General features: G+C 39.9%; 1 protein-coding gene across 1 annotated transcript in view; it reads left to right on the plus strand.

The window, feature by feature from the left end:
* Positions 1-25378, plus strand: part of Gpc3 (glypican 3) — a 408112-nt gene that overhangs the window by 16528 nt on the left and 366206 nt on the right. The window contains exon 2 of the mRNA XM_070039709.1: positions 16985-17146. Within this exon, the coding sequence (XP_069895810.1) occupies positions 16985-17146 (162 nt within the window). The remainder of the gene's footprint in view (positions 1-16984; positions 17147-25378) is intronic.

Raw genomic sequence — 25378 nt, forward strand, 5'->3', positions numbered from 1 at the left:
CAGAGAAGCCTTTATGCCTCCTTATATTGTACAGACATTTTTTTTTTTCTTTAAAAGAGACAACCAGTTAGTGCCTATGTCTTAGATTCACTTGGAATCCATGCTCAGGCTCACATAGAATAAATATTTTAGGGTATTCAGTACCCATCATAGCGACAGCCCCTTGACTTTCATCTTCTGTGTTTGCATTTTTTTCAGAGACAATAATGAAAACATTTTTTTTTTTGCAGATTCCGTTGTGTTATTGAAAATCCTATTTACATAAAAAGGCATTGTTGTGGCTTTGGGAAGAATGTGGGGTCCCATTCTTTAGCTCCTTGTATATCTTTGCTAAGGCTTGTCTAAATAGAAGTAATGATGCTTTAGTCTAAGCAGCTTTTCTCATTTAGGTAAGCAGGGTGGTTTGAAATTTCAGATTACTAGATAATTGAGTCTCTTCTTCTTAATTATTTCAGGCATGCAGGTTGCTCTCTTTATAGTAAAGACCCTAAAAATCTAGTAATCTCCTTAGGCATCCGTTTGGTAATAAAATCCTGTGCATTTTCAGGGGTTAATTTTCATGACAATTGTGTGTTGCTTCCCCACCCCCACATTGGAGGAAATTCTGCTGTTTTAGGGTCTTGGTTTTCTCATGGTGCACAAGTACACTTTAAATATATATAAGGATGTGGGCTCTGGAGGAAATTGAAATGTATTCCGATTCATGCTCATTACACAACTTTCATTTTAGAGTTTTTAATAGCCTTGTCATATTTCTTGGAAAATCATGTGCCTGACTTTGTCAGACTTGGTTTCCTGCCCTGAATGAAAAACTGAATATTAGCAAGAGTGCAGCCTAAGAATCCCCTTTATTCTATCTTTTTTTTTCTTTCTTTCTGGAAACAAAATCGCAGAGGTCAACTGGTGCAGAGTGAGGTGGGGGAAAAAAAACCTAAAAGAAAAAAAAAGTCTTCACATCTGCTAGTCATTCACACTGGTGTGACTTCAATTCAGCAAGGTTTTATTGAGCACCTGCAGTGGGGGTGGTGCTAATAATCATTAACATTTATTGAGCCAGGCACTGTGCTAAGCCTTTTATGGGCAACATCCCACTTAATCCTCACAACAGCACTACCAGGTGGTAAAATGGATTTTCTCCCATTGTACAGATGAGGAGACTGAGGCTTAGAAAGGTTGAGTAACTTGTCCAAAGTTGAACGGCTCCAAAGGGAATGCAATCTAGTTTGTCTGGTTCCAGAGCCAAGTTCCTCACTAATTTTGGGGCATGTGTATGTGTATGTGTGCTGGTCCTAGGGCTTGAACTCAGGGCTTAGGCACTATCCCTGAGCCTTTTTGCTTATGGCTAGCACTATTCCACTTGAGCCATACCTCTAATTCTGGCTTTTTTGGTGGTTAATTGGAGATAAGAGTCTCTAGGACATTCCTTTCTGAGCTGGCTTTGAACCACCGTCCTTAGATCTCAGTGTCTTGAGTAGTTGGAATTACAGGCATGAGTCCACTTGTTCCCAGCTTCCTCACCATTTTTGTGATCAGCTGCACATTTTAAGAAGACAGTATGTGTGATGTGGTAGGAGTCCTAAATCAAATATCTTTTCTGTTCTTGGTGGACCAAATAGATATATAGAAAGGCAAAGCCCATGATTGGAGGGGTCTCCATAATTGTTGAGGACAAAGAGGAATACAGTGGCTTGAGCCTGTGCAGATGCTGCATCCTGAATCCAGTCCAGTAGCCTGTGGTCATGTGCATTTCTCTCCGCTTAGTGTGGTCATTTGACTTGAACTCTACCTCAGTAAATTTACTAACCCATTTCCAACCCAGTGTCAGCCTCCTGTAGCATTAGTTACTTTGGAACTGACATTCCTTAGATGTATACTCTAAGAAGGGTTTGGAATAATGAGTTCCATAGTTCTGGTGTCACCATTTCTCCTTTCTTGCAATCTCCTGGGGGAAGGTGAAAGTTAAATGAAGCAGGTATTCCCCAGTCAAATAACGGCCTCAAGGGCTGAAGGTATGTCATAGAAGAGCAGCCATCCACAAAGGGGCCATGGATCTAACTTTTGCTTTGACTTGGTCTGGAGTCCACCAGGCACTGCATGCGCAAGCTTGTATTGGGCTCTGGAGTGCTCTTGTGTCTCAATCACCTACAGTATAATGAAGGAGTAGAGTTCCTATGAGCACTTTTGGAGTTTTCTTCAGTAAAATCATGGGGGACCAGAAGGGGGGAAAAAAACAAACCCAGATCACCTGTTTGGATCATTTATTTTTGTTTTTCATAGTTCCTGAAGGGGGGGGGGGGCTAGTTACTGCTTTTCAATGGTTATTGAAAAGACTTTTTTTTTTTTTTTTTGTCGGTCGTGGGGCTTGAACTCTGGGCTTGGGCACTGTCCCTCAGCTCTTCAGCTCAAGGCGAGCGCTCTACCACTTGAGCTACAGTGCCACTTCCGGTTTTCTGGTGGTTTATTGGAGATAGGAGTCTCACGGTCTCTCCTGCCCGGGCTGGCTTTGAACCGTGATCCTCAGATCTCAGCCTCCTGAGTAGCTAGGATTACAGGCGTGAGCCACCAGCGCCCGGCTCTGAAAAGACTTTTATGAGTTGCATTGATCATATAGATTGATAGATTGAGAGAATGTTTGGTTCAGGGAAATAGGAACTCACCACGTGTGTGTGTGTGTGTGTGTGTGTGTGTGTGTGTGTGTGCGTGTGTGCGTGTGTGCACGTGCGCGCGCGCGTGCACACGCATGCATGCGCACGTGCATGCGCGCTGTGCTTGAAACACTATCCTTTAGCTTCCAACCTCAGGTAACCGAACACCCCTTGTGTCTCCAGCTTGCTTATGGCTGATCTGCAATGTTTTGCTTGTCAACTCCCTTCCCTTCTACTTTCTCCTCTATTACATCTCTTCTGCAGAGAGGATTGCCACCAAGTCTACACTTCAGTCACACACAGGGGAGGGCTAATGAGTGTGGATTTTGATTCCTATTACAAACTGTGAGGAGGAGGGGGAAAATCTGTCCTTCCCAATTCCTTCACATACTCCAGTTCTAACACAACAGCAAGTTGGAGATGTCTAAAATTACTGGAGCATTTACACAGCTATTCCCCAAGATGGCATAAATGCCACAGCACTGGAGCACGTCCGTGTAGACACTAGGCTCAGCTAAAGGATTGGGGGTGGGGTGGGGGGGCGTAGGAGGAAGTGATCGATCACAGTGCTCCTCACTCAAGGACCAGGAGTGAGTGTTTGATTTTTCTCTTGCTTGCTTTTTGCTCAGGTGCAGTGTTGTATGTTGTACTAACAAGCCAATGGATTCCCCTTTCCACAGGTTCCTATCATAGGAAAAGATATAATAGAGGGCACAGATTATTTACAGTGGCTGAGAATGTAATTACAAGGTGCAATGGCTTGAAACTGAAATTTAGGTTAGCCATTAGAGCTGCAAGAAGCATCTTTAACAGTCAGGGCAATTGGGCATCAGAAAGATTTGCCTGGGAGCTGATTAAATAACATCTCCAGAAATGGAGGGGACTAGGGCAGGGGTAAATGTGAAGAGAAGCCTAAAGCTAAATGTTGGGCTGGAGGCCCAGACTGATAAGCATCTTTCATTATTACCTGGCTCCCTTTGTGATTATTTAATTGCTAATAGTTTGCAACATTTTTTTCATGTTTTCAAAGCATGCCTAATTTGTTGAGTCTAAGAAAACAAGTGTCTTTGAGCAGTAAAAATGAGGCATTTGGATTTATCTGAGCACCCTCTGAACAGACTTTCAGGACTTTGAGCCAACAGCTGAAGCGGTATTATTTATTTACTTATTTTTGCTTCTGCAAGGGCTCTCAATTCTTTATAATGTGTAACTATTGCTGTTCAACTACCATTTGGGGGGCCAGCTTCATGGGTGAGTGCTTGCCTAGCATGTAGATGACCCCCGGCAAAACAACAACACCCAAAGTACTATTTGGTTTCTTCCAATATTACTTTTTCACGGATGAACCTTGGTAGAATTTGGTTTGGCTTCTGTTCATCTTTTTCTGGATCTATACATCCTTGTTGGATACTTCCTCCAGTCCCTGTCCAAGTATTCTGGGCTGCTTCCACTTCCTCTCTTTCAAATGCTCCTTCCCTGTACTAAAGGAAAATCGCAAGTAAACTCTTTAGCCTCACATTACAAGGGCAATCCTCAAAGGAGTGCCAGACTTTGAGCACTGGCTGAAATGGCTTAACTTGCCCCTGATGAAACAATTCAGATGACACTAGGCGGATGCATTTAGTGAGACGGTGGGAGAGAAAGTGCACTAGTTTCCTACAGCTGCTATAGCAAGTCACCTCAAATTTGGTGGCTTACAAACAACAAAATATTTGTTCTCACAGTTTGAAAACTAGAAGCCCATGATAAGATATCAGCCAGGCTGCACCCCTTCCAAAGGAGCTGGGGGAAACTCCTTCCTTGCCTCTTCCAGATTTTTAGTGTCTGCTTTGCTATGGCTATAGCACTCCAATCTCTGTCTCCATCTCCACATGGCCTTCTACTCTTCCTGTGTCTCTCCTCCTTATGTCTCTTAGAAGGACAACTGTGACTGGATTTAGAGTCTAACCATATAATCCAGGATGATCTTATCTGCAGATCCTTAACTTAATTATGTCTGTAAAGACTGCTTTTCCAAATAAAGTCACATTTACAAGTTCCAGAGATTGAGGACGTAAACATTATCTTTTCCAGAGACACCATTCAACCTACTATTGATGGGAACTTTCTAGAGCCTTTTGCATCTCCTCCCTCCATTTATCAGTGCTTTCTATTCTAAGCTAAGTGGTTCCAGGGATACTTAAAAAGTTGGTTATGGCCCCTCAAGCGATAGAGTGCCAGCCTTGAGTACCTAAACTCAGGGACAAGTACTCAGACCCTGAGTTCAAACCCCAGGACCAGCAAAAACAAAACAAAACAAAACAAAAAAAACAACTTTTTTTTCTGAATACTTTAGCCACAAGAAAACAGTGATTATTTACTATGTACCTGAAAAGAAGTCCTTTCATCTGACTTGTAGGACCAAGGTGAGGGCTCATTTTCTACCATCGACAGCTTTCCATCTAGTCTTTGTGATATGTGGAAATATCAGTGTCAGGAAGGTTTGGTGCCAGAAACTTCTGTGAAACCAAAGACTACCTTTTAGGATCATATTCACTGAGTTTTATGTATAGCATGCATGCTAAGTAGTTAATACACAGTTGTCACAGTTGTCACACTATCTGAAGAAATGTTACCATCTTTGTTGATGACAAAAGGACCAGTTCTAACATTTAGGACCATGGGTCATCTGTCTTTAACTACATGTTCAGAGTGTATCAGAGGCAACTTGAATGTGTGAAGACATGAGTGAGTTAGAGTATGGATCCTAGTGCAGGAGTCTTTGATGTTGCCATCGAAATTGTGCTTAAGTGCTTCAAAGAGATAGATAGGAAGCTTGTTATGGAAAAGGATCAGACTCTCTTTGTTGACTGTGAATTCAACAAGCATTTATTGAGTCTACATATAGCAAGCCGTGTCAATGAGTGCAGAACTGATCAACAGAAACTTACAATCTAATAGCAGAAATAAGACAAGTATACCAATGGCTAGAAAAAGTGTAGTTTACATCAGCAGCAGCAACAACAATAATAATAATGGAAAAAGGAAAAGGAGAAAGAAAAGGGAGTAGTAAGTGTATGGAGAGGTGATAACTCATAGGACTTATTTGGATGTTGGAGGGAGGCAAATATTTCTGAAAGAGACACTGGAGGGATTTTATGGATGTAGTTTTAATAGCTGAAGCTAGGGGAAGAGCACTCTAGGGATAGGAATAGTATAAGCAAATCAGGGAAGCAGGAAATGGAAGCTTGTGTTTTGGGAACCACTAAATGAGAGTTGAATTTCATCCTCACAAACACTCTGGGGAGGGGTGGGGTTAGTTGTGCTCATCCCCATTTTATAGATAACTTGAGGTCCAGAGATAAGTAATTTGACTAAGATCACACAGCATTTAAGTAGCCAGTGGCTAGTGTTTTACACCATAGTCTGTCTAATTCCAGAGTCCTTCCTTTTCCATTCCTTAGCATCCTATCAGGACTCTACCCTCAGGCAGCCTTTGGAAATACATGGATACTTAGAAGAGTTATTATAAGGACTGTGGTGCTATATAACATGTATGGGGTTATTGCATATGTTGCTATAAAGCTTGGTCTTTGTACTTAGCTTGATCTAGTATCTATGGCTCTGCCTCTCTTGTGCCTTCCCAAAGGCCAGGCTCAAATGTGCTTTGTGAACATTGACTGCTCTGCAGTTGGATGACTTTAGCCCAATCTCTTTTTTTTGGTCCAAGACCGGGACTCAAATTCCGTATCTGACACTGGTTCATTGGCTAGCACTCTACCAACTGAGTCACACCTCCAGTCCCTCTATCCCAATCTCTTTGAGGAAAAGAGACCCATATTTGGGAAGGTACTTGATTAAGTCACACAGTTGATTTGATAGCAAAACCAATAGTAATAATACTTTAACCTTGACAGGGGAAAGCTCTTCCACTCCCCATATGATTTCATTTACAGGAGAGAGGCCTCACTCTTAGCTTGTCATCCCTAAGGAGGTGACAGTCTCACATATGTGGCATACGTGGCAGTTGTGTCTGGAAAAACAAAACCATACATCTCCTGAAAACCAGGAGTCTTAGCTACTTATCTGAGTAGAATAATAGGTACTGAAGAACTCACTAGGGGAGAGTGGCGTATTACTTTAGCTTTGTCTGTCTGGCAAGATTCTTAACTAGAAATCCTGCATTAGCACCCCAGAGTGGCTTATGTTGTTCTCTAATCCGATGTTCATTTTCTTGAGGAATTTCCTTCCAACTAAATAGACAAGAAAGTGTGTGGATGTGTGAATACCTTCCCTTATGGAAGTTACTCCAATAGGATCAATTAGTGGCCTCTTTATAAAACAAAACAAAACAACGTAGATCACTCAAAGTTCTAGGTTTCTTCTCCAATTGAAGCAGGAGGACATCAAGCCCCCACAATGGGTCCCTTGAGATACAAAGATGAGTTATTTCCTTGGAGGAACTTAAATTTAAATAGAGACAAAGGCATATTATAGAACTATGAGTGGAGTTAGAATGTAAGAAATGGTTTTTTAAAAATAAGAATGGAGAGGGTCACAAGAATTCAAAGGACAGAAAGCCTTTTGGAATACATGTCTTTCTACTCTCCAAAATATTCCCTCCAGAGAGAATCTAATTAAAGTCAGTTAGGAATCATCTTGTAGTAATGGGCACATGGCTACCCATCTCTTATTTTTTTTTTCTCACCTTACCAGACTCCTTGGCAGTATCTGAACATGTCACCCATGTTACACCCCAGGACCTTGGCTCCACTTTTGTGGAGACTTTTGAAGAAGTTGAATGATTTCAGTGGAAATATACATTTAGAAGTATCTCTTTGGGGCTTGGGTGAAGAAGACCACATTGGAGGCTGTTATTAGCCAACTAACAAGGAATGCGAAGAGACTGCGATGGAAAGACGGGCATAATGAAAATGATAGAAAAAAATCAGAATAAGTGGAATTAGGTAGCATTTGGCTATAGCAGATGAAGATGAGTTAAGGCATCCAAAATGATTTAGAGGTTTCTAGTTAGTTGAGGAGTACATTTCCTACACTCATCAGTGAACTCCAGGGGAGAAACTGTACCTTGTTCATTATTGTATTCCTTGTGCTGGGCATAGGCCTTGGCACAAAGTAAGCATTTTATGAAGGCTGGATGAATGAATCATTCACTAGGTTGGCAGGCGGAATGTAACTCAATGAATTTGTATTCCCAGAGCACATGCTGACTGCTGGTTGGGAATGTAGTCCAGGGGAAAAAAAAATCTTTGTGGGAGAGTGTAATAATCTGGGGATTCCACTTTAGTGGGCATGAAATGGTATGTTGACAGTTGGCAGTAGAGATAAAGGTATTTCATCCTTTAATTCTCAAGTTTAGAGAATGGAGAATGGCTTCTTTGCAGGGTTGCTTTCAACTCTCTGTACTCCAGTATGGTAGGGACATTTTGGCCTGTCTTTTTACAGAAGCACAGTCTATGGCGGCCTGAGGGATGATCTTTGATTTAGAGCCTGAGCTCCTGATACCCAGGTACACCCGTTGCAAGGTCATGTTCTTTTGGGCTAAATAACAGAAGGATAACCTTGAGCTAGATTCCCTAAGATGATTGCTTCCATCAGCAATCATCACTTCCCCATCAGTTTCAAATGCAGCCGTTTCTTTCATCTGTATTCCTATCTTGATTAGTGAGAAATTAATGAGCGTGTAAGATTTGATTTAGATAATGATTAATTAGGGGAAAAGGTGCCATTCTAATAGCAAGACACTATTATATGCTAAGGAAATTAGTTAATATTTTTGGATGGCAAATTGACTTGTCCTCCATTAAAAAATACCTTTTAAAATGTTTTATATATATATATATATATATATATATATATATATATATATATATATGGTTCATTAATAGAGCAACCTGTACTTAATCTTTTGGATAATTTTAATGGGCATGTATTATTTTCCTGACAAGTCATGAAGCAACCGGTTTTGGATGCCATTAATTCTTTTGTTTAATACACCTTAATGATAATATTACATTATTATTTTCAGCAGTGTATATTTTGGTTAGAAAAAAATCTGTTCATAAATCAGTGTTTGGCAATGAAGTGTGTCAAATCATCATATACACATATACACATAGAGAAAGAAAAAGAAGAGAGAGATGTTTCAATTTTCATTGTTACTGAGCCCTGATGATTCATTCTCTTCTGTTGCTGTTTGAATATGTTTTATCTGCTCTTACAGAAGTGTGAGGAGCAAGGTCTACATTAATATTTCTTCTGTTCTTTAATGTGCTTTAGTGTGAGTTTTGACAATTTATTGTCATTAGTTAAAATTGTAGTCTAGTAAAATAACCAACATATAGAACATAATAAAGGTAATTAGAGAATCTGAGGACTGAAAGTGACCTTGAGGGGTTATTTAGTCCATTTCCCAATTTCAGACTGTGGAACTAATCTTCTTCCACAGCACTCTTTAGCATATTATGCCTGTACTTGAGAACCTCCTGTGGTCCATTATTCCTTCTGGGGGTCAAGCCCATAGGCCTCTGCCTGCTATTTAAGATTCCTTGCATCTGAGCCTGACTTACCGGATAAGCTAACTATACCCTAGATTCCAGTCTGACCCGAGGCAAGTTAGCCCCACCCTCTGTTCCTCTGATGCTATCCACATTTCACTCAGTGACTTCTCCAAATTCCTTCCATGCTTTAGGAGCTAGCCCCCCTTTTTTTTTTTTTTTGGGTCCGGTCGTGGGGCCTGAACTCTGGGCCTGGACGCTGTCCCTCAGCTCTTCAGCTCAAGGCTAGCGCTCTACCACTTGAGCCACAGCGCCACTTCCGGCTTTTTTCTTTTTGCTTATGTGGTGCTGAGGAATCGAACCCAGGGCCTCGAGCATGCAAGGCAAACGCTCTACCACTGAGCCACCTTCCCAGCCCCAGGAGCTAGCCCCTTTAACTCCTAAAGCCTCTTGTGAACATTTCCTTTAGTTAGCACATACTGTCTGTATTGCATATTTTTGAAAAATCAAGTTTCTTGAGGTAACTTGCAAACAATAAAAGCACCCATTTTGTATGATAAGGTTTTTTTAAAAAAAGAATCCAATGTGTATATCCATGTCACCACTACTCCAATTAAAATACAGATTAGTGCTATCATCTCATAAAATGTACTGCATATCTTGTCACATAACTATATACCAACTTTAACTGTTCTTTAGCTATTTTGGGGTGTGAAAGTCTGGTCTCTCAGCATGAATTTTTTTATTTGTTTAATTTAATTAACACATATTGAATGTTTAATTTGTACCAAGAAGGCAAAGAGTTTTGCATGTGTAATCTTACCTGAAATATGTCTACAAAATATTGCTGATAGTTCCATTTCATAAGTAAGGGTCAAAGGGCAAATAAAATATTGAGTGAAGCTGGGCACTTGTGGCTCACACCTGTAATCCCAGATACTCAGGAGGCTGAGATCTGAGGATCTCGGTTCAAAGCCAGCCTGGGCTGGAAAGTCTGTGAGACTCTTATCTCCAATAAACCACTCAGAAAACCAGAAGTGGCGCTGTGGCTCAAGTGGTAGGTACAGCACTAGCCTTGAGCTGAAGAGCTGAAGGACAGTGCCCAGGCCCAAAGTTCAAACCCCACAACCAACCAAAAAAAATTATTGAGTAGTCGACCCATGCTTGCAAAGCTAACATATGGATAAGGTAAGGACTAAATTGTGAGCAACTTCACATGAGAAGGGGTATAAAGTGTTTTTGCTCTTTCTTGCCCATTAGTGTCTATGATGCTAAAGGCATCTACTACTTACTGTCTTGGAATAAAACCCAATAGGATAAGAATGGACACATTTAAGCAATCCCAGACACACTGTTGACTTTCCTTTTTCAACTATGGGAAAAGCTTAGGCATACAATGGAATGAGTTTGGTGAGCCTAAGGCTTCCTGGTAAAGGTGATAAAGGCAAACCAAGAGAGCAAGAATAGGATCCAATCACAAGAGTATGAGATGAGAGTCAAGAAGGTCAGGCCATAGATAGACAACCCTGAAGAGATCCCCTGAGTTAAGAGTATGCATCTGAAGAGAAACTTCTGTGGACCATCTGTTCTTAGTCTATGGAAAGTGAGGCAAGCAGTAAGGGTGTCCAGCGTGGGTACACATGGGAATAAAGTATGCCTATTTGGCTGTAGGACCCCAAACTGGATCCAATGTGCAACAAGCCATTGTCTCAAAATAATTACGGATATGTATTTTATAGTTCCTTCCAAGTGAAACATCTATTTGTGCATCTTCAAGCTGTTCTGACATTGATTTTATAGCATTTCCCAAAGAAGATGTAAAGTTTTTGGAGTTATCTGTCTCCACTCCCTCATTTTTTTTAGACACAAACACAACTCAAAGATCTTGTTAGTGTTCTCAGTCTAGTACCCTCATTAATTCAACAGTAATGCGTATCAGGCTGAATGGAATTGCTTTGGCATCCCAGAGGAGATGGGAGTTGTGCTCAGCTGTTGAGGAACTTACAGTCTAGGAGAAGAGATTATGGTATGAAGGTACTTCTTTTGGTGATAGCATTAGTACTTCAACTCCAGGACTTAGGCCTTCAGTAGCTTGGCCTTTTCTGTTCAGGCTAGTGCTCTACCACTTGAACCACACCTTCACTTCTGGCTTTTTGCTGGTTAGGTGGAAATAACAGTTTCACAGACTTTCCTGCCTCAGCTGGCTTTGAACCATGATCCTCAAATCTCAGTTTCCTGAGTGGCTAGGTGTGAGTCACTGGCACCCATCTGAAGGTACTGCTTAATCCTGCAAAGTCAATGTGAACCAGCAGACCTGTAATAACTTCAGTTAATTTTGTTTTAGCACTGGAGAATTTAGATTGTTAAGCCGAACCTTTATGGTTCAAATAACCTTTATGGATTATTTGAATAGTCAATTGCTAGTCTTGTCCTTGTCTACATTAAAAACGATATTGCTTGTCTTTCTTCCCACTTTTCAGCTGAATTTCAGTTTTAAAAAGCAGTAGGTGAGCAAACTTCATTGACAAATGTGGTCTCCTTTATCTAATAAAGGGCTATTTCCTTTTAGCCTTTTATTCCTCATATTGTTAAAGAATGCTTTCTTCTTTACTATGTCTATTGTTGGTCACATCCTATTTGTGAAATTGACCTCTTGGTTTTTATTCATGTAAGTATGTGGTAGTTCTCTCTACAGTTTCTTAGTCATTTGTACTTTGAACTTTTTATTCATCCTATTTGGGATTCAGTTCCCAGGGAAAGTCTTTGTTTAGTTGATAAGGATTCCTTCTAAATTCTTTCTCTCTACTTTATTTATTTCAAGCAAATGTTCGTGGCACTGAAATTGTTACTGACATTTTATTTAGACATGTCTAGCTCTCTTTTGCTGTCTTGTGAATTTTTTTAAAGCTTGTCTGTGAGTTATATGAAATTTACTTAGAACAAAATGTTTTCCCCTTTGGTATGAGTTCCTTCTCAGATCGGAAATCTTGAACTCTTATCATTTCTGGACGTGTTATTTCCTCAAATCTATAGCTAACTCTTAGCTCCTAGATCATTTTTACTGGTGTTATTGATTAACCAGGCAGTGATAACTGATAGGGAGGGTAAATATTGCTATTTAGACACTTAGGTTTGGAACATAGACCTTTCTTCATGACATTTGATATGTTAAAAAAAATTCCCATTTTTTTCTCTTCCTTTTTTATTATTTTTTTTGTTGTAAAGATACAGTAAGTAAGGTAATGAGTACATTTCCTATCGAGCATTGTTACCTCCTCCTTTGTTTTTCCCCTACCATCCCTTCCTTCCAGACCTCCCCACCTCCCCCCTCACCCCCGCCACCCCCCTCAAATTGTAAAGTTCATTTTCAACATAGTATCTTGTACATATCATTGTTACAATGGGTCAACATGCATCCTTATCTCAGCATTTTGTTATTTTTCCTTCCCCTCCCCAAATTAGAAAAATGTATAAACAAGATGCAGGGCACCGGAATCAAATACAGTGGTTATACCATGGGGACTTGGAAAAAAATTATATTAAGTGAAGTAAGCCAGGCCCAAAGAAACATAGGTCCCATGGTTTCCCTTATTTGCAATAATTAGTATATGTCTAGGACAAGCAGAAAAGGTCAAAAGCTATATAGGTATGACCATATAAGATGATGCTAAGCAAAATGAACCTCGTTAGGGACAGAAGAGGTTTTATGTTTCTTGCTGGTTTTTTTTTTTTTTTTTTTGGGGTCCGGTCGTGGGACTGAACTCTGGGCCTGGGCGCTGTCCCTCAGCTCTTCAGCTCAAGGCTAGCGCTCTACCACTTGAGCCACAGCGCCACTTCCGGCTTTTTTCTTTTGTGGTCCTGAGGAATCGAACCCAGGGCCTCGAGCATGCAAAGCAAGTGCTCTACCACTGAGCCACCTTCCCAGCCCGTCTGGCTGTTGTTTTTAATGTATTTATAAAAATTCCAATTTGATGTTATATTCCTGTCAACATTTTTAGCTAACCTGGTTTTTGAGGTAGTGGGGATTTTTCACATTGATGAGACTTGACTCATTCAAAGGAAGGGTACAAATGTGGAAATCCTGAGTAAATCTGAATTATATCACAGGAAAGCCAAACTGGTGGCATGGTAATTCAAAGTCATTCTTGAGTTTCTTTAGGTACATTAAACAACAATTTGTTACCTTAGAATGTCTTAGCAACTCCTAGTCCAACAAAGATGAGTGATCTGAGCCTTTGTTACCCCTTAGCTGGAGATGGTGAGAACAGAAACAGTGCTAACAGCTAGTCACCCAGCCAGATAAATTCTGCCAGGCTTGAAAACCGGAAGGCATCACCAATGGGAATTTAGAAATACACATGGTTTAATCTCCAACAATTAATTTTATGAACTTATGTAAGCCGAGGGATTTTTAAACACATATTCTATAGGCATCGGTTTACCCAGAAAGTAAATAAGATCTTGCTAAATGAACAGGATCTTGACCTAAGGAAAGATCTGCTACGTAGGATTTTTCATATCTACGCATGTGTCCCAAGCAACCTTGTTTAAATTTAGATTAGCTACTCTTCCCCAAGGGGACTCTTTCCCTTCTCGGTCCAGTAACTGCATCCGTTTCTCCTGCTAAAATAACACTATATTTTGTAACCTTGTGTAAAAAGAGCACTGTGAGCTAGAAGATCTTTTCTTTTTCCGTTTCTGAAGATAATCATAAAGCTTTTAAGCTTAGACCATATTTAAAATCAGTCTAAGGCTTGTATATGAGATTGACATTTATAAGAGATAAGTCTGAACTTTATGTCTCCAGACCCCAAATTGTATTTTGACATTAAATAGCACCTTTCCACCCACTACTATAAATTGCAGGGCCGGATTAGGCTTGGTGATACGTATGATCTGCATTTCTTTACTACTGTTCTTGGCAGCTCCCTTGAGAAGAGGGCAGTGGAGAGCTTGGAGGCAATACCCTGGATTCCAACACCGATGTCCTGTGAGGCATAAATTGATGAATTTCTTTCTCAAATTAATCAATGAAAATGTACATTTGTACATTAACACCATGCTCAACGGGCATTCCTAGGGAAATAAAATGCTGTAACAAAAAGAAAATGTCTGGGAACTTAAAGCTAACTACTCCCCCCCACCCTCCTTTATTAAAACCTCAATTTTTGAAAAACTGTCTAAAACATCTGAATACGCTTTCAAGCCTTACGTTAGTAAGATTTATTGAACCTCACTTGGTGAGGATCTTTAGGAACTTTAGGGGACGTTATATCCTCTATACTCAGTTTATCATTGCTTTATTGAGCTCTTTTACTAGGACTAGGTGTTTATATCTCTTAATCCCTTTAGGTAGTGAACTCTTTGGGGGCTGGGAACAAGTCTTTCTTGTCCTCTGTGGTACCTCCAGCATGTAACACAGTACCTGGCATGTTAGATAGGGTCCTTTGCATAGGGAGATGCCCAGTGGATAAGCATCTAATCCAATATGGAGTTGGATGTACAATAAATTTATTGGGGGGAAAATGAGAAGGAAAATAGAAAGTGGAATAAAGATAGAAGGAAGGATTGAGTAGGAAGAATCATAGACCCAAGAAAGTTTTCCCAAATCACTGGGGAGTCCTTAAACCAAAGGTCTCCCTTGGGCAAAGTTCTATGTCTTAACAGAACTTTGCATTTTTTGCCATGCATGGTCACTAGGGGACAACAGTCCCTAGAGACTATGACCATGCAACATAATGGTGATAAACTCAGAAAGCAATAGCTGAGCTTACTACTAGTCAATTATTTCCCACAGTAGGACAATAGTAGTATACATTGTCGCAGTCACTGCAGGAGCCCAATCAGTGCTTATTGAAGAGAGAATTCGAGTAAACCAGAATATGGACAGTAGAGTGTGTGCTTAATATGCATGAAGTTTTGGGTTCAATCCTCAGCACTTAAAAAAAAACAACATCAACAACAGAAAAACCCACAGGACTTGAAGAAAGGAAGGTGATTTGATTTAATAGTCATTGAGCTTTAATATTCAATAATGTTGGTGGGCATTTAAAATCATGGTACTTTCTCCATCATACCTCAAATGTTGCTTTATAGTGAAATAAGGCCTTCCAATTGAAGAATAGAATAGTTCTTGCTACCACCATATTTCATATCTCCCTTATTTTTCTTTTAGAAATGAAGTACATTAGGACTGGGCCTGTATTCTAGCTACTTAGGAGGTGGAGATCAGAAGGATTGTGTTTTGAAGCCAGCCTAGGCAGAAATTTAGTGAAGCCTTACCTCAAACAACAAGCTGGGTATGGTTTCATATATGTGTAATTCCAGATTGCTGGGAGACAGTGATAGGAGGGGATAGTACTCCCAGGTCATCCTGGACAAAAGCATGAGATCCTGCCTGAAAAAAAACTATAACAAAATAGGTAGAGAGTATGGCTCAAGAGGAGCAGTTGTCTAGCAAATGTGAGCCTGAATTCAAACCCCAGTACTGCCAATATTTTTTGCCTGTCCTGGGGGCTTGAACTCAGGGCCTGGGCAGTCTCTGAGCTTCTTTTTTCTACCACTTGAGCCACAGCTCCATTTCTGGCTTTTTGGTATTTTATTAGAGATAAGAATCTCTTGGCCTTTACTGCCTGGGCTAGCTTTGAACTGAGATTCTCAGATCTCAGCCTCTGGAGTAGCTTGGATTATAGGCATGAGCCACTAGTGCCCATCTACTGCCATTTTTTTTTAACAAGTGTTATTGAAGTATAATTGATATGTAATTAAAAGCCTATTTTTAAAGGACACAGCTTGACAATTTTGGCTTGTATATACACATTAAGCCATCACCACAATGAAAATAATATATTATTCCCAAAAGTTTCCTTACCAAGCTTTGTAATTCTTCCCTCCCACTTTCTTTCCTACCTTTAATCCCTTTATAATAACACTGAACTGCTTTTTCTCACTATAGATTAATTTCCATTTTTTAGTGTCTTATAAGAATGGAATTATACAGTATGTACTGTTTTTAGATCTAGTTTCTTTCACTTAAGCATAATGTTTTTGGGGTTCATTCATGTAGTAGCATGTAGCAATGCATCATTCCTTTTTATGGCTAAATAGAATTCCATGTGTGGATATGCCATAGCTCATCCCTCCTTTTTATTATTTTGTGTATATTACTAATCAGCACTGGCATCATGTTTAATATATTTTAATTCACTTCTTTGCTTGTGGTCTTGAGAATATAAACTCCATGAGGATAGGTATTTTGGTTTGTATTCTGTTAAAACCACTATGATTAGCATACATTTGTAGAAAGACTTGGACCTTACTCTGGACATTTCATAAAAACAGCAACAAAGCTTTGACATAATATAGATGTTTCGATAATTTCTTCTGAAAAGCAACCTTAGATTGTCCAGATATTTGGGAATCATAACTGGAATTTAAAACATTTTTTCTTGGTTGTGTTCTCCTTCATAAATTATAATCAGGAAATGTAAATTATAGGAGCGAAGATTGATCTTTTAACAGACAAATTAAATATCGGTGTTCAATGACATGTATTTGGTGGTGCTATAAATTAGTTTATGCAGAATTTATGAGTCAAACTGAGGCAATTAATTCTGATGGTTATTCAGAAAGAACCAGTTATAAGGACAATTGGTGGAAAGTAAGGATTAATGGACAGTACTTTTGAAGAATCAAAATTTGTATATTAAAAGAAATGTTTTTGCCATGTTTGCTTGTGTGTATAAGAGAGAAAATGAGAGAGGAAGAGAGAGAAAGATAGGGGGGACAGAGGGAGAGAGAGACATTGTGCTTACTGAAACATGAAAACCTTGTTTGTTTCAGGATCAGATTTGCAAGTATGTCTCCCCAAGGGCCCAACATGCTGCTCAAGAAAGATGGAAGAAAAATACCAACTAACAGCTCGATTGAACATGGAACAACTGCTTCAGTCTGCCAGTATGGAGCTCAAGTTCTTAATTATTCAGAATGCTGCAGTTTTCCAAGGTGAGCTGTGGGAATCATTGTCCATGTGTTGCTCAATGGTATCATTCTTTGGGCTCTCAAATGCTAATTAATTTATAAATTCCCATTTTAGCATTAATACTTAATATTTTAAAAGCTCACCTAATGAGATTACCCCTCCCCCCAAAAAATGAAGCTCCATTTTCATCTTTGCAAAGGAGGTTTCTCAAAAATCACGGTCCCAGAACATTCTGTTTTCCTGTATGCATAGGTTATCAATCTCTGCCTAGGGAGTAAATGTTACTTTCAGTTAGTTCATAAGAGTTGGTTAAAAACCACAAAACAAACAGTTCTCTAAAATCTCAAGGTCAGTTTTCTCCAGGAGTTTAGATTCCTGTGGAGCACACATGAACTCCTTCAGACCACTAGGACCATGTCCATTTTAAGAAGGATAAGCTGGCTCATTGGCCAGACATTCTCCATTTGTGTGAGTGGTTACTTCTCCTTTCCTTGAGAATCTCAGTTCTTAATCTGCCTCTGTTAGGACTATGAAAGAAGCTGTTGTGGCCTTGATAGAAGAAGCAGCAAATTATGTTATACTTACTAACTTGTAAGACTTATCATAGCAGCATGAGGAAGGAAGGATAGAGAGAGGGGTTCCCTCCCTCAGTTAAAAGATCCAGATAAAGTCTTTAATGATGATCATGGTTGTGGGTGGTGGTAGGTAACATTTGTGCTTTGAACTGCTTGCTATGTAGCAGTCCCTCTATCCTCACAATATATTTATGTATAGGCATTAATAGCTCCATCATATACATGAGGTTCATGTCTTATACCTCCTCCCTCAGGCTGCCTTTTAGGCCTGGGAAGATTACTTATAGAGTTGGGGGTTCTTATTTTTATTCTTTTTCACCAGTCCTGGGGGTTGAACTCTGGGCCTGGGTGCTGTCCTTGGCTCTTTTGCTCAAGGCTAGTACTCTACCACTTGAGCCACAGCACTACTTCTATTTTTTCTGTGATTAATTGGAGATTAGGGTCTCACAGACTTTCCTGCTCAGGCTGGCTTTGAATTGGCATCCACAGATCTCAGCTTCCTGAGTAGCTAGGATTACAGGGTGAGCCACTGGTTCTCAGGGGGAGTTCCTTTTTAAAAACCTTAAATCCACAGAATCAGCTGATCTTTGTTGGCCCCATGAAGAGAGAATCTGGATGAGATACAAAAATAACACTTCTATTTGATATGGTAAACATTTAGATTTATGGCACTTTTAATAGAATTAGTCTCTGAATTGTAAGTTTTTTTTTTTTTAACGTGGTGAATCTGGAGTCCTGTGTGCTGTTCCTGAGCTTTTGTGCTCAAGACTAGGCTGTACCACTTGAGCCACAGCTCCACTTTGCACTTTTTAGTGGTTTCTTGGTGATAAGAATCTCATGGACTTTTCTGCCTAGGCTGGCTTGGAACTGAGATCCGCAGATCTCAGCCTGCAGAGTAGCTAGGATTACAGGCATGAGCCACCAGCACCAGTGGGTTGAGCATAGCTTAATTTCTGATTGGCTCATAAAGCATACTTTCACAACAGTTTCTTGTGTCAAAGCCTTAGGGGTCTTTCGGTTGATTATATGAAACATAATATATGAGCTCAAATTCTTTGTTAACTGATTTAGTCTTCAAACTCTTAAGAAGAGTTTGTTGAGACTAACAATTTGGAAATAGAATGAATAATTGAGGTTGATTAAAAAAATACATGTACCGGCCTGAGAATGTGGCTCAGTAGTAGAGTGCTTGCCTAGCATGCATGAAGCCCTGGGTTTCATTCCTCAGTACCACATAAACAGAAAAAGCTGGAAGTGACGCTGGGGCTCAAGTGGTAGAGGGCTAGCCTTGAGCAAAAGAAGCTTAGGGACAGTGCCCAGACCCTGAGTTCAAGCCCAGGACTGACAAAAAATACATGTACCATTCATATACTTCCTAGATGGGCTTTGCAGTTGAAAGTGGGATAAGAAGGGGAATGATATGAAAATTGGGTTAAAGTAGAGGGCCATGTCTTAGTCTTTGGGAGCATCAAGGTGATTTTTTAGAATGGAGTGTTAAGTTCTTATATAAGTAAGCTCCCCAGATGTTGCCTTATAGCCATCATTTGGCTAGATGGGCACCATAAAGAGATGACAGGGGGATGCACAGAAGCTGTCATGGCTGCCCACATGAGGGCCTTGAGTGTCCTCGTTTATATCCAGTCCTACACTTATCATATTATGGGATTTTTTTAAGGGCCTAGAACAGGATGAGATGGGGAGCGAAAATAAGTTGACAGTATTTGGATTGGATTAGATTCCAGATATGGCCACTGTGATATGGAGGCTAGATACTAGATAATGAACTAAATGAGGAAAGCAATGTGTACTTGTTAATGTTCCATAGGAAATTTCTCATTACCTTACGCATGTAACTGTAACCCCTCTGTACAGTATTTTTACAATAAAACCTATATACAAAAAAGAAGAAAATAAAAAAATATGTACTTGTTGTGCCCACCCTTCTCTCTCTCTTTCTCTTTTCTCTACCCACCCCCACTTCCTTTAATTATGGGGATACATAGAAGGATAATCTTACCAAAAGGATATGAAGTTAGGGGTTGGGGGTTTAGCTCAGCGGAAGGGCGCCCACCTGGCGGGCGCAAGGCCCTGGGTTCAGTCCTCAGTCCTGGAAAAAAAAAGAATAAAAAAAAGAATATGAAGTTAGTGCTTTCAGACTTGTCATCCTATATACTTATTACCACATTTCAGTTCTCTCTCCCCACCCCAGACCCCTCCATTTGGGCTTTTGAATTTGAGACCTTGTGCTTGTTCAGGTGGCACTGTAGCACTTGAGCCTCACATCCAGGCCTGCTTTGTACTGGTTATTTTTGACATGGTGTCTAGTGAACTTTGTTGCCCAGGCTGACCTCGAACTACTATCCTCCAGATTTCAACCTCCTGACCCTTTTCTTATCCTACCTTACTTCGGAAAGTGAGCCCTATATGAAAGAGTAAATCACCGTCCCAGCATTTCAGCCATGTTCAGAAAGACGCTGCCCTCACATCTTTCCTGTAAGAAATATTTAGAGAAGGTTGCCTTTAAACCAAGAACTACTACAAAATGACGTGTTATGAATTGCTACAAAAAAGCAGGGCATCAGCTTCTTCTTTACTTATCATTGCTTATTATTCCAATGAGTTGAGAGTGAGAGGCACACATTTCCCCCCTAAAATTCACACCCCCTCCCCAAGATTCTGATAGGCCAAATTATTGAGAAAATCACCCCACTACTTCATTCATGTGAAATTGGATATGACAGCTTTTGAGAGCTATTTTCTCTACCACATGAAACTGAAGAAATCTTATCTTGATCTTGGCCTAGATCCACAGTCTCCGTAGGATTCCTTCACTAATTCACATTGGGGATGTTGAAGCTGTGAATATTTCCTGCAACTATGTGCAGTTCCACGAGCAATCCTTACTGCCTCGATTTGGATTTTATGTCTTCATTTGCAGGAAGACTTTGCCCTCATAAATGAGCCTGGGGCCTTTTGCTACAGTGGTTGGAGTGCTCTGCTGCTAATGTTGTTTGGATAATGATTGAAGCATTTAAAAAGTTGTTCTTTATTTTCAATCTTTGCATTGCCTCGTTTCCTAAATTTAATTTACTTAGATGTGCTTAGGAAAATGGGGCAGAGCACAATCGTTTTTTGTTTCTGCTTAATTAATTCTTTTTGAGAAAACTCCCACAAAGAGTAAATTCTCCTTTTTCTCTCATTCTTCTCTACCTTATAATAATGATGATGATGATGATGATAATAGTAGTGAAGATATGTATTAAGTGCCTTCTGTATGATGCTTACTTTTACATAATTATCTCATTTAATTTTCTCAGCAGCCCTATGAGGTCTCTACTGTCATTATCATCATTTTACAGATGAGAAAACTCACTGATGCCACAGCTTCTTCTAAGCTATCCTGTGACATGCTTCTCCTTGTTCTTAGTGTGTTTAAAATAAAACAAAATTACATAGTGAGAAGATGGTACCAGTGGCTCACATCTGTAATCCTAGCTACTCAGGAGGCTGAAATCTGAGGATCACAATTTGAAGCCAGCCCAGGCAGAAAAGTCTGTGAGACTCTTAGGCTCCAGTTAACCAGCTAAAGGCCAGCAGGGAAGGTGTGGTTCAAGCATTGAGTGAAACAGCTAAATGTGGGCATGAGTTCAAGCCCTAGTACCAATAGAACATAGTGAACTTTGTAGTCCTCATGAAGAAACATAGGGTAGAATTGAGTTTTTCATCAGATCTCCAAAGCTGCCCATCTTCAAGCTTTGAGTTCTATTTTCTCAGTAGAATTTCATTAAGACTTTCAGCCTTGTACTTGTAGGTGACATTAGGGGTATGGCCAGAGATTTTTTTTCAATGATGGACAGTTTTAATCTTTTCCAGATTGACCTTGAGAACTATTTGCCTCTTTTTTTGGAGATGGCTATCCTGAATTAAATCATACTCTTTACAAGCTTAATGTTAGCTTGTAGTACATAAGCAGTTAGGTAGCTGATATGGGGAGATATAGATGAGCAGCAAGAAGTAACAAGTGGACTATAAGGGTGAAGGACATAAAATGGACTCAGTAATTCACTAAATGAAGCAGCTGAGGCCATTTATAGAGGGATATTTCCCAACATGCTTCAGTAGTCCCAATAATACAGATCTTATAACTGATGTTCATAATCATGGTTATGAATCAGTAAGATCAGATTACATTTATAATCTTTTTCTTAAAATTTCCATTTTGAAGGGCTTCAAATAATTTTTTTTGCCTAAGAATAAAGGCAGAAACAGTTGACTTAAGGGCAGAAAATCGGAGTTCAAATTCTAGATCTGTATTTATGAGCCTTAGGATTTGAGGTGGTTGTATACACTCTAAGAGCCTCAGTTTTTGTTTCTGTAAAACGATACTACAAATGCCAATCCTACTTAGCATACAGATAACATATGTGAAAAGTGTCTTGAAATCCATAAAGTACACTAGACACACATTATGTAGGCAGCTCATTTATGTGGACCACTTAACTGCCGGTAGTGCCAACCAAATAGGTATATTGTCCCAGGTGCATTAACTTAGACGAGGCTAGAGTTCATAAGGTACTTCAATAACTTTTTCCACATAGAGATGATAGATCTCTAGACAGCTCTAGTGCACCAGTGAGAGAGTACTTACACAAGGAATCTCTGGGGGGGGGGGAAAGGGTTATGTTTCATGTACTTGTGGATATGAAGTTGTGTTCTTTAGAATGTCAGTATTGCCAGGAGCAATTTAAGCTTTCTGTAACTTCTCTGGTTTAGCATATTTTACACACAAGCAGTGGCAAGATGAGGAAAGGTGTATGTTCAGGACTGTTTTTCTTATGTCAGTCCTGGGGTTTGAACTCAGGGTCTGGATATTGTCCCTGAGCTCTTTTGCTCAAGGCTAACACTCTACCACTTGAACCACAGCTCCACTTCAGGTTTTCTGGTGCTTAATTGGAGATGAGCCTTGTGGACTTTCCTGCCCGAGCTGGCTTCGAACTGCAATCAAATATCAGCCTCTTGAATATATTTTAATTGCATTTTCTTTCATGGCAGCAACAAGGGCAAAGTTGGTATTAAGTCTAGGGAGCCCTAGTTGATCCTTGCCCAAGGCTGGAAAGCTTGCTTTTTTCTACCTGCTTGCTGGAGCTGGGAGTGGGGAGATGCCTTTGAATGGGGGGAGGGGCATTGTTGTTTTTCTGTTGCCGCTTCTGTTTCTATCTACTCTTGACAGTTCCTAAAAATTTTTTTTTCCTGTCAGATTCCTGCCTCTCCCCCACTCCTGTAAAATACAACTGACTTTGGTGAGAACACTTTTCCAGCAACTCAGAGCAATTTCTCCAGTCATTTCTGCTTGAAATAACTGTTTGGGGGGATATTATTAAAGCATAGCTTTTTTTTTCTCCCTTCATAGTTACTATGTGACTAAATAATTGCTTGAATGTTGATAAACATGTTTTTGTGATTCAATCATTTGTTAATTTAGGGTGGGTTTTTTTTTGTAATATGGTGGGGGGTTGTAATGAGTACTGAGCAATTTTTCTCCATTTCACAATTTTTCCCCTTGACCAGCCTGACAGTTCTGCCCAGGCTTCAATTCTGAGCAGGCTGAGCCCCACTGAGTTCTCAACTTGAACTACTGGCCACTCTATCAAAGCCCTTTTTCTTCCTTGAAAATAACATGCAAGAGCGAAGAATTACATTGATGTCTAATCAGAACTTAATTCATTTGTCGGGGCTAAAGATAATAACATACAATGGAATAGAAGAATTTTCAGAACACAAACCATGACCAGGAGTGAGGTTATATGTCCTCAAAAAAATGTAAATTACTAATCAGACCCCTCATCTGTGTAGCAGAGCTCTAGTAATCCCATTATAAAAGGGTGCATTTCTCATCAGAGCACACAAGATGCTGGCTTTAATTAGTGAATTTTTATGGCACTAGCTCAAAGAGCTATTTTGGTTACGAAGTTTTTAAAAATGCAGTTGGTTTAATTATTAGTGCTATTTGGACAAACAGCTGGCAATGGAGTGTCTCAAGTCATTTCAGTTTTGAGCTAAGAACTTTTGGATTCAATTTGGTTTTAGGATTCTGTGACTCCGGTTGAGCCAGTACTGGGAGAATTACAAACCCTTTCTTGTGCCCTCTTATTGATCTAGAAAAGTCAGTCATTAGGCTGAAAACTGTTTAATAAAAAGAGCTTAGAAAAAAAATGGCTTGGTGTGCAGTTGCGGACTATTCTGGGGCCGAGCAGGAGGTGAAAAGATTATAGAGATTTGTTCTTTTACCACAGCCCATGATTGTGGCTGCAATAGGGCTGTGAACTCAACTCTTTTTGCTCATGATTGCCGCCTCCCCATCTCACTATCAGGCCCAAGAAGCAAATTAAAGGACGTGTGTGCCCTCTAGAAACTTCTATGAAGAATACCACTTTGGCCTAGAGTGATTACTTCTCTATTCTCCCCCAGTGAGGTTTGTTTACTTTCGGAAAACATATGTTCCTCCTCCTCTTTCTGTCTCACTGACTTGCAGTACCTGATATGGGAGTAATGAGGCATATGTTTGAGAGATTTGAATTCTCCTGTCAGTAGAGTAGAGGTAGAAACAATTTTCCTCTAAGCTGGAAGCAGTAATGTTGAAATTAAAAAATACCTTGCCTTCTGTTGAGTGTGAGAGGCATGCAGGGGCTGAAGTACCTGCTCACACCCCTCACACCCCAGCCTCCATCAGATGCTGGAGCATTTTGGTTGGGTTTTCCTAAGTCTGGGTGGGTTAGGATGTCAGTGAGAGAGGGGGGAGGGAGGGAGCAAGCCAGTGAGTGAGCGAGAGATGAGGGTTCTCATTCTAAAGTATTTTATTTGTATTATTTCATTTCAACCTCACACCCACCTATGAGGTTAATACTTTAGACTTGCATTATTTTACTGCTGAGGAATAGAGAGGTTTATGGAGACTAGCTATCTGGCTAAAGTAAGCACATCTAATAAATGCAGATACAGATATTAGTCACACGAAGGATGACTCCAGAACCCGTACAGGTCCATACAATTTGCTTCATGCTCCCAGTTAGCCCCCCCCAATTCTTATTTTCTTTCTTGCAGGAGAATTCTGTTGCACTCAGGAAACATTTAGCTAAAAAAAGGTATTGTGATGGACTCAGAGATTAAAAAAATAAACTTACTTCATACCTACCTTCAAATAATTCCAAATTCAAAAATCTAAGACATTTATATGTAACTAGCATGGATTCATGGCATCCTAAGAGAAAAGCTGTTAGAAAAAGCTTGAGTAATTTGGGGGGGGAGAGAATAAGGATGGATTTAGGTTTTGGGGAGGCCCAAGAGATCATACAATTTGGGGACCCCTTTTAGGGTTACTTCCAGCTAGAGGGTAGAAATTTCTCAAGGAGATTGCCTATATGAACTCTGTAGACAGATGTGACTCTTGATCAATGAGGAGGGCAGATGTGGGAGTTAGGTAAATCCATGTAATTCTTTTACTCAATTACTTGAAATTCAAATTATAAATTGCCTTTCTGGACTCCCTGATTTAGGCCTATCATCTGCCACTCAGCCTTCTCTCTTGAAAGGACCAAACTTAGAAGGATGTGGAAGGGCATGGTGTGTCTTTTTTATATTTTTTTTATTGCAAAAATACTGTACAGCGGGGTTACAGTTACA

The sequence above is a fragment of the Dipodomys merriami genome, unplaced genomic scaffold, assembly GCF_024711535.1.
Source record: "Dipodomys merriami isolate MVZ:Mamm:240054 unplaced genomic scaffold, mDipMer1.0.p SCAF_3, whole genome shotgun sequence".
Classification (NCBI taxonomy): domain Eukaryota; kingdom Metazoa; phylum Chordata; class Mammalia; order Rodentia; family Heteromyidae; genus Dipodomys; species Dipodomys merriami.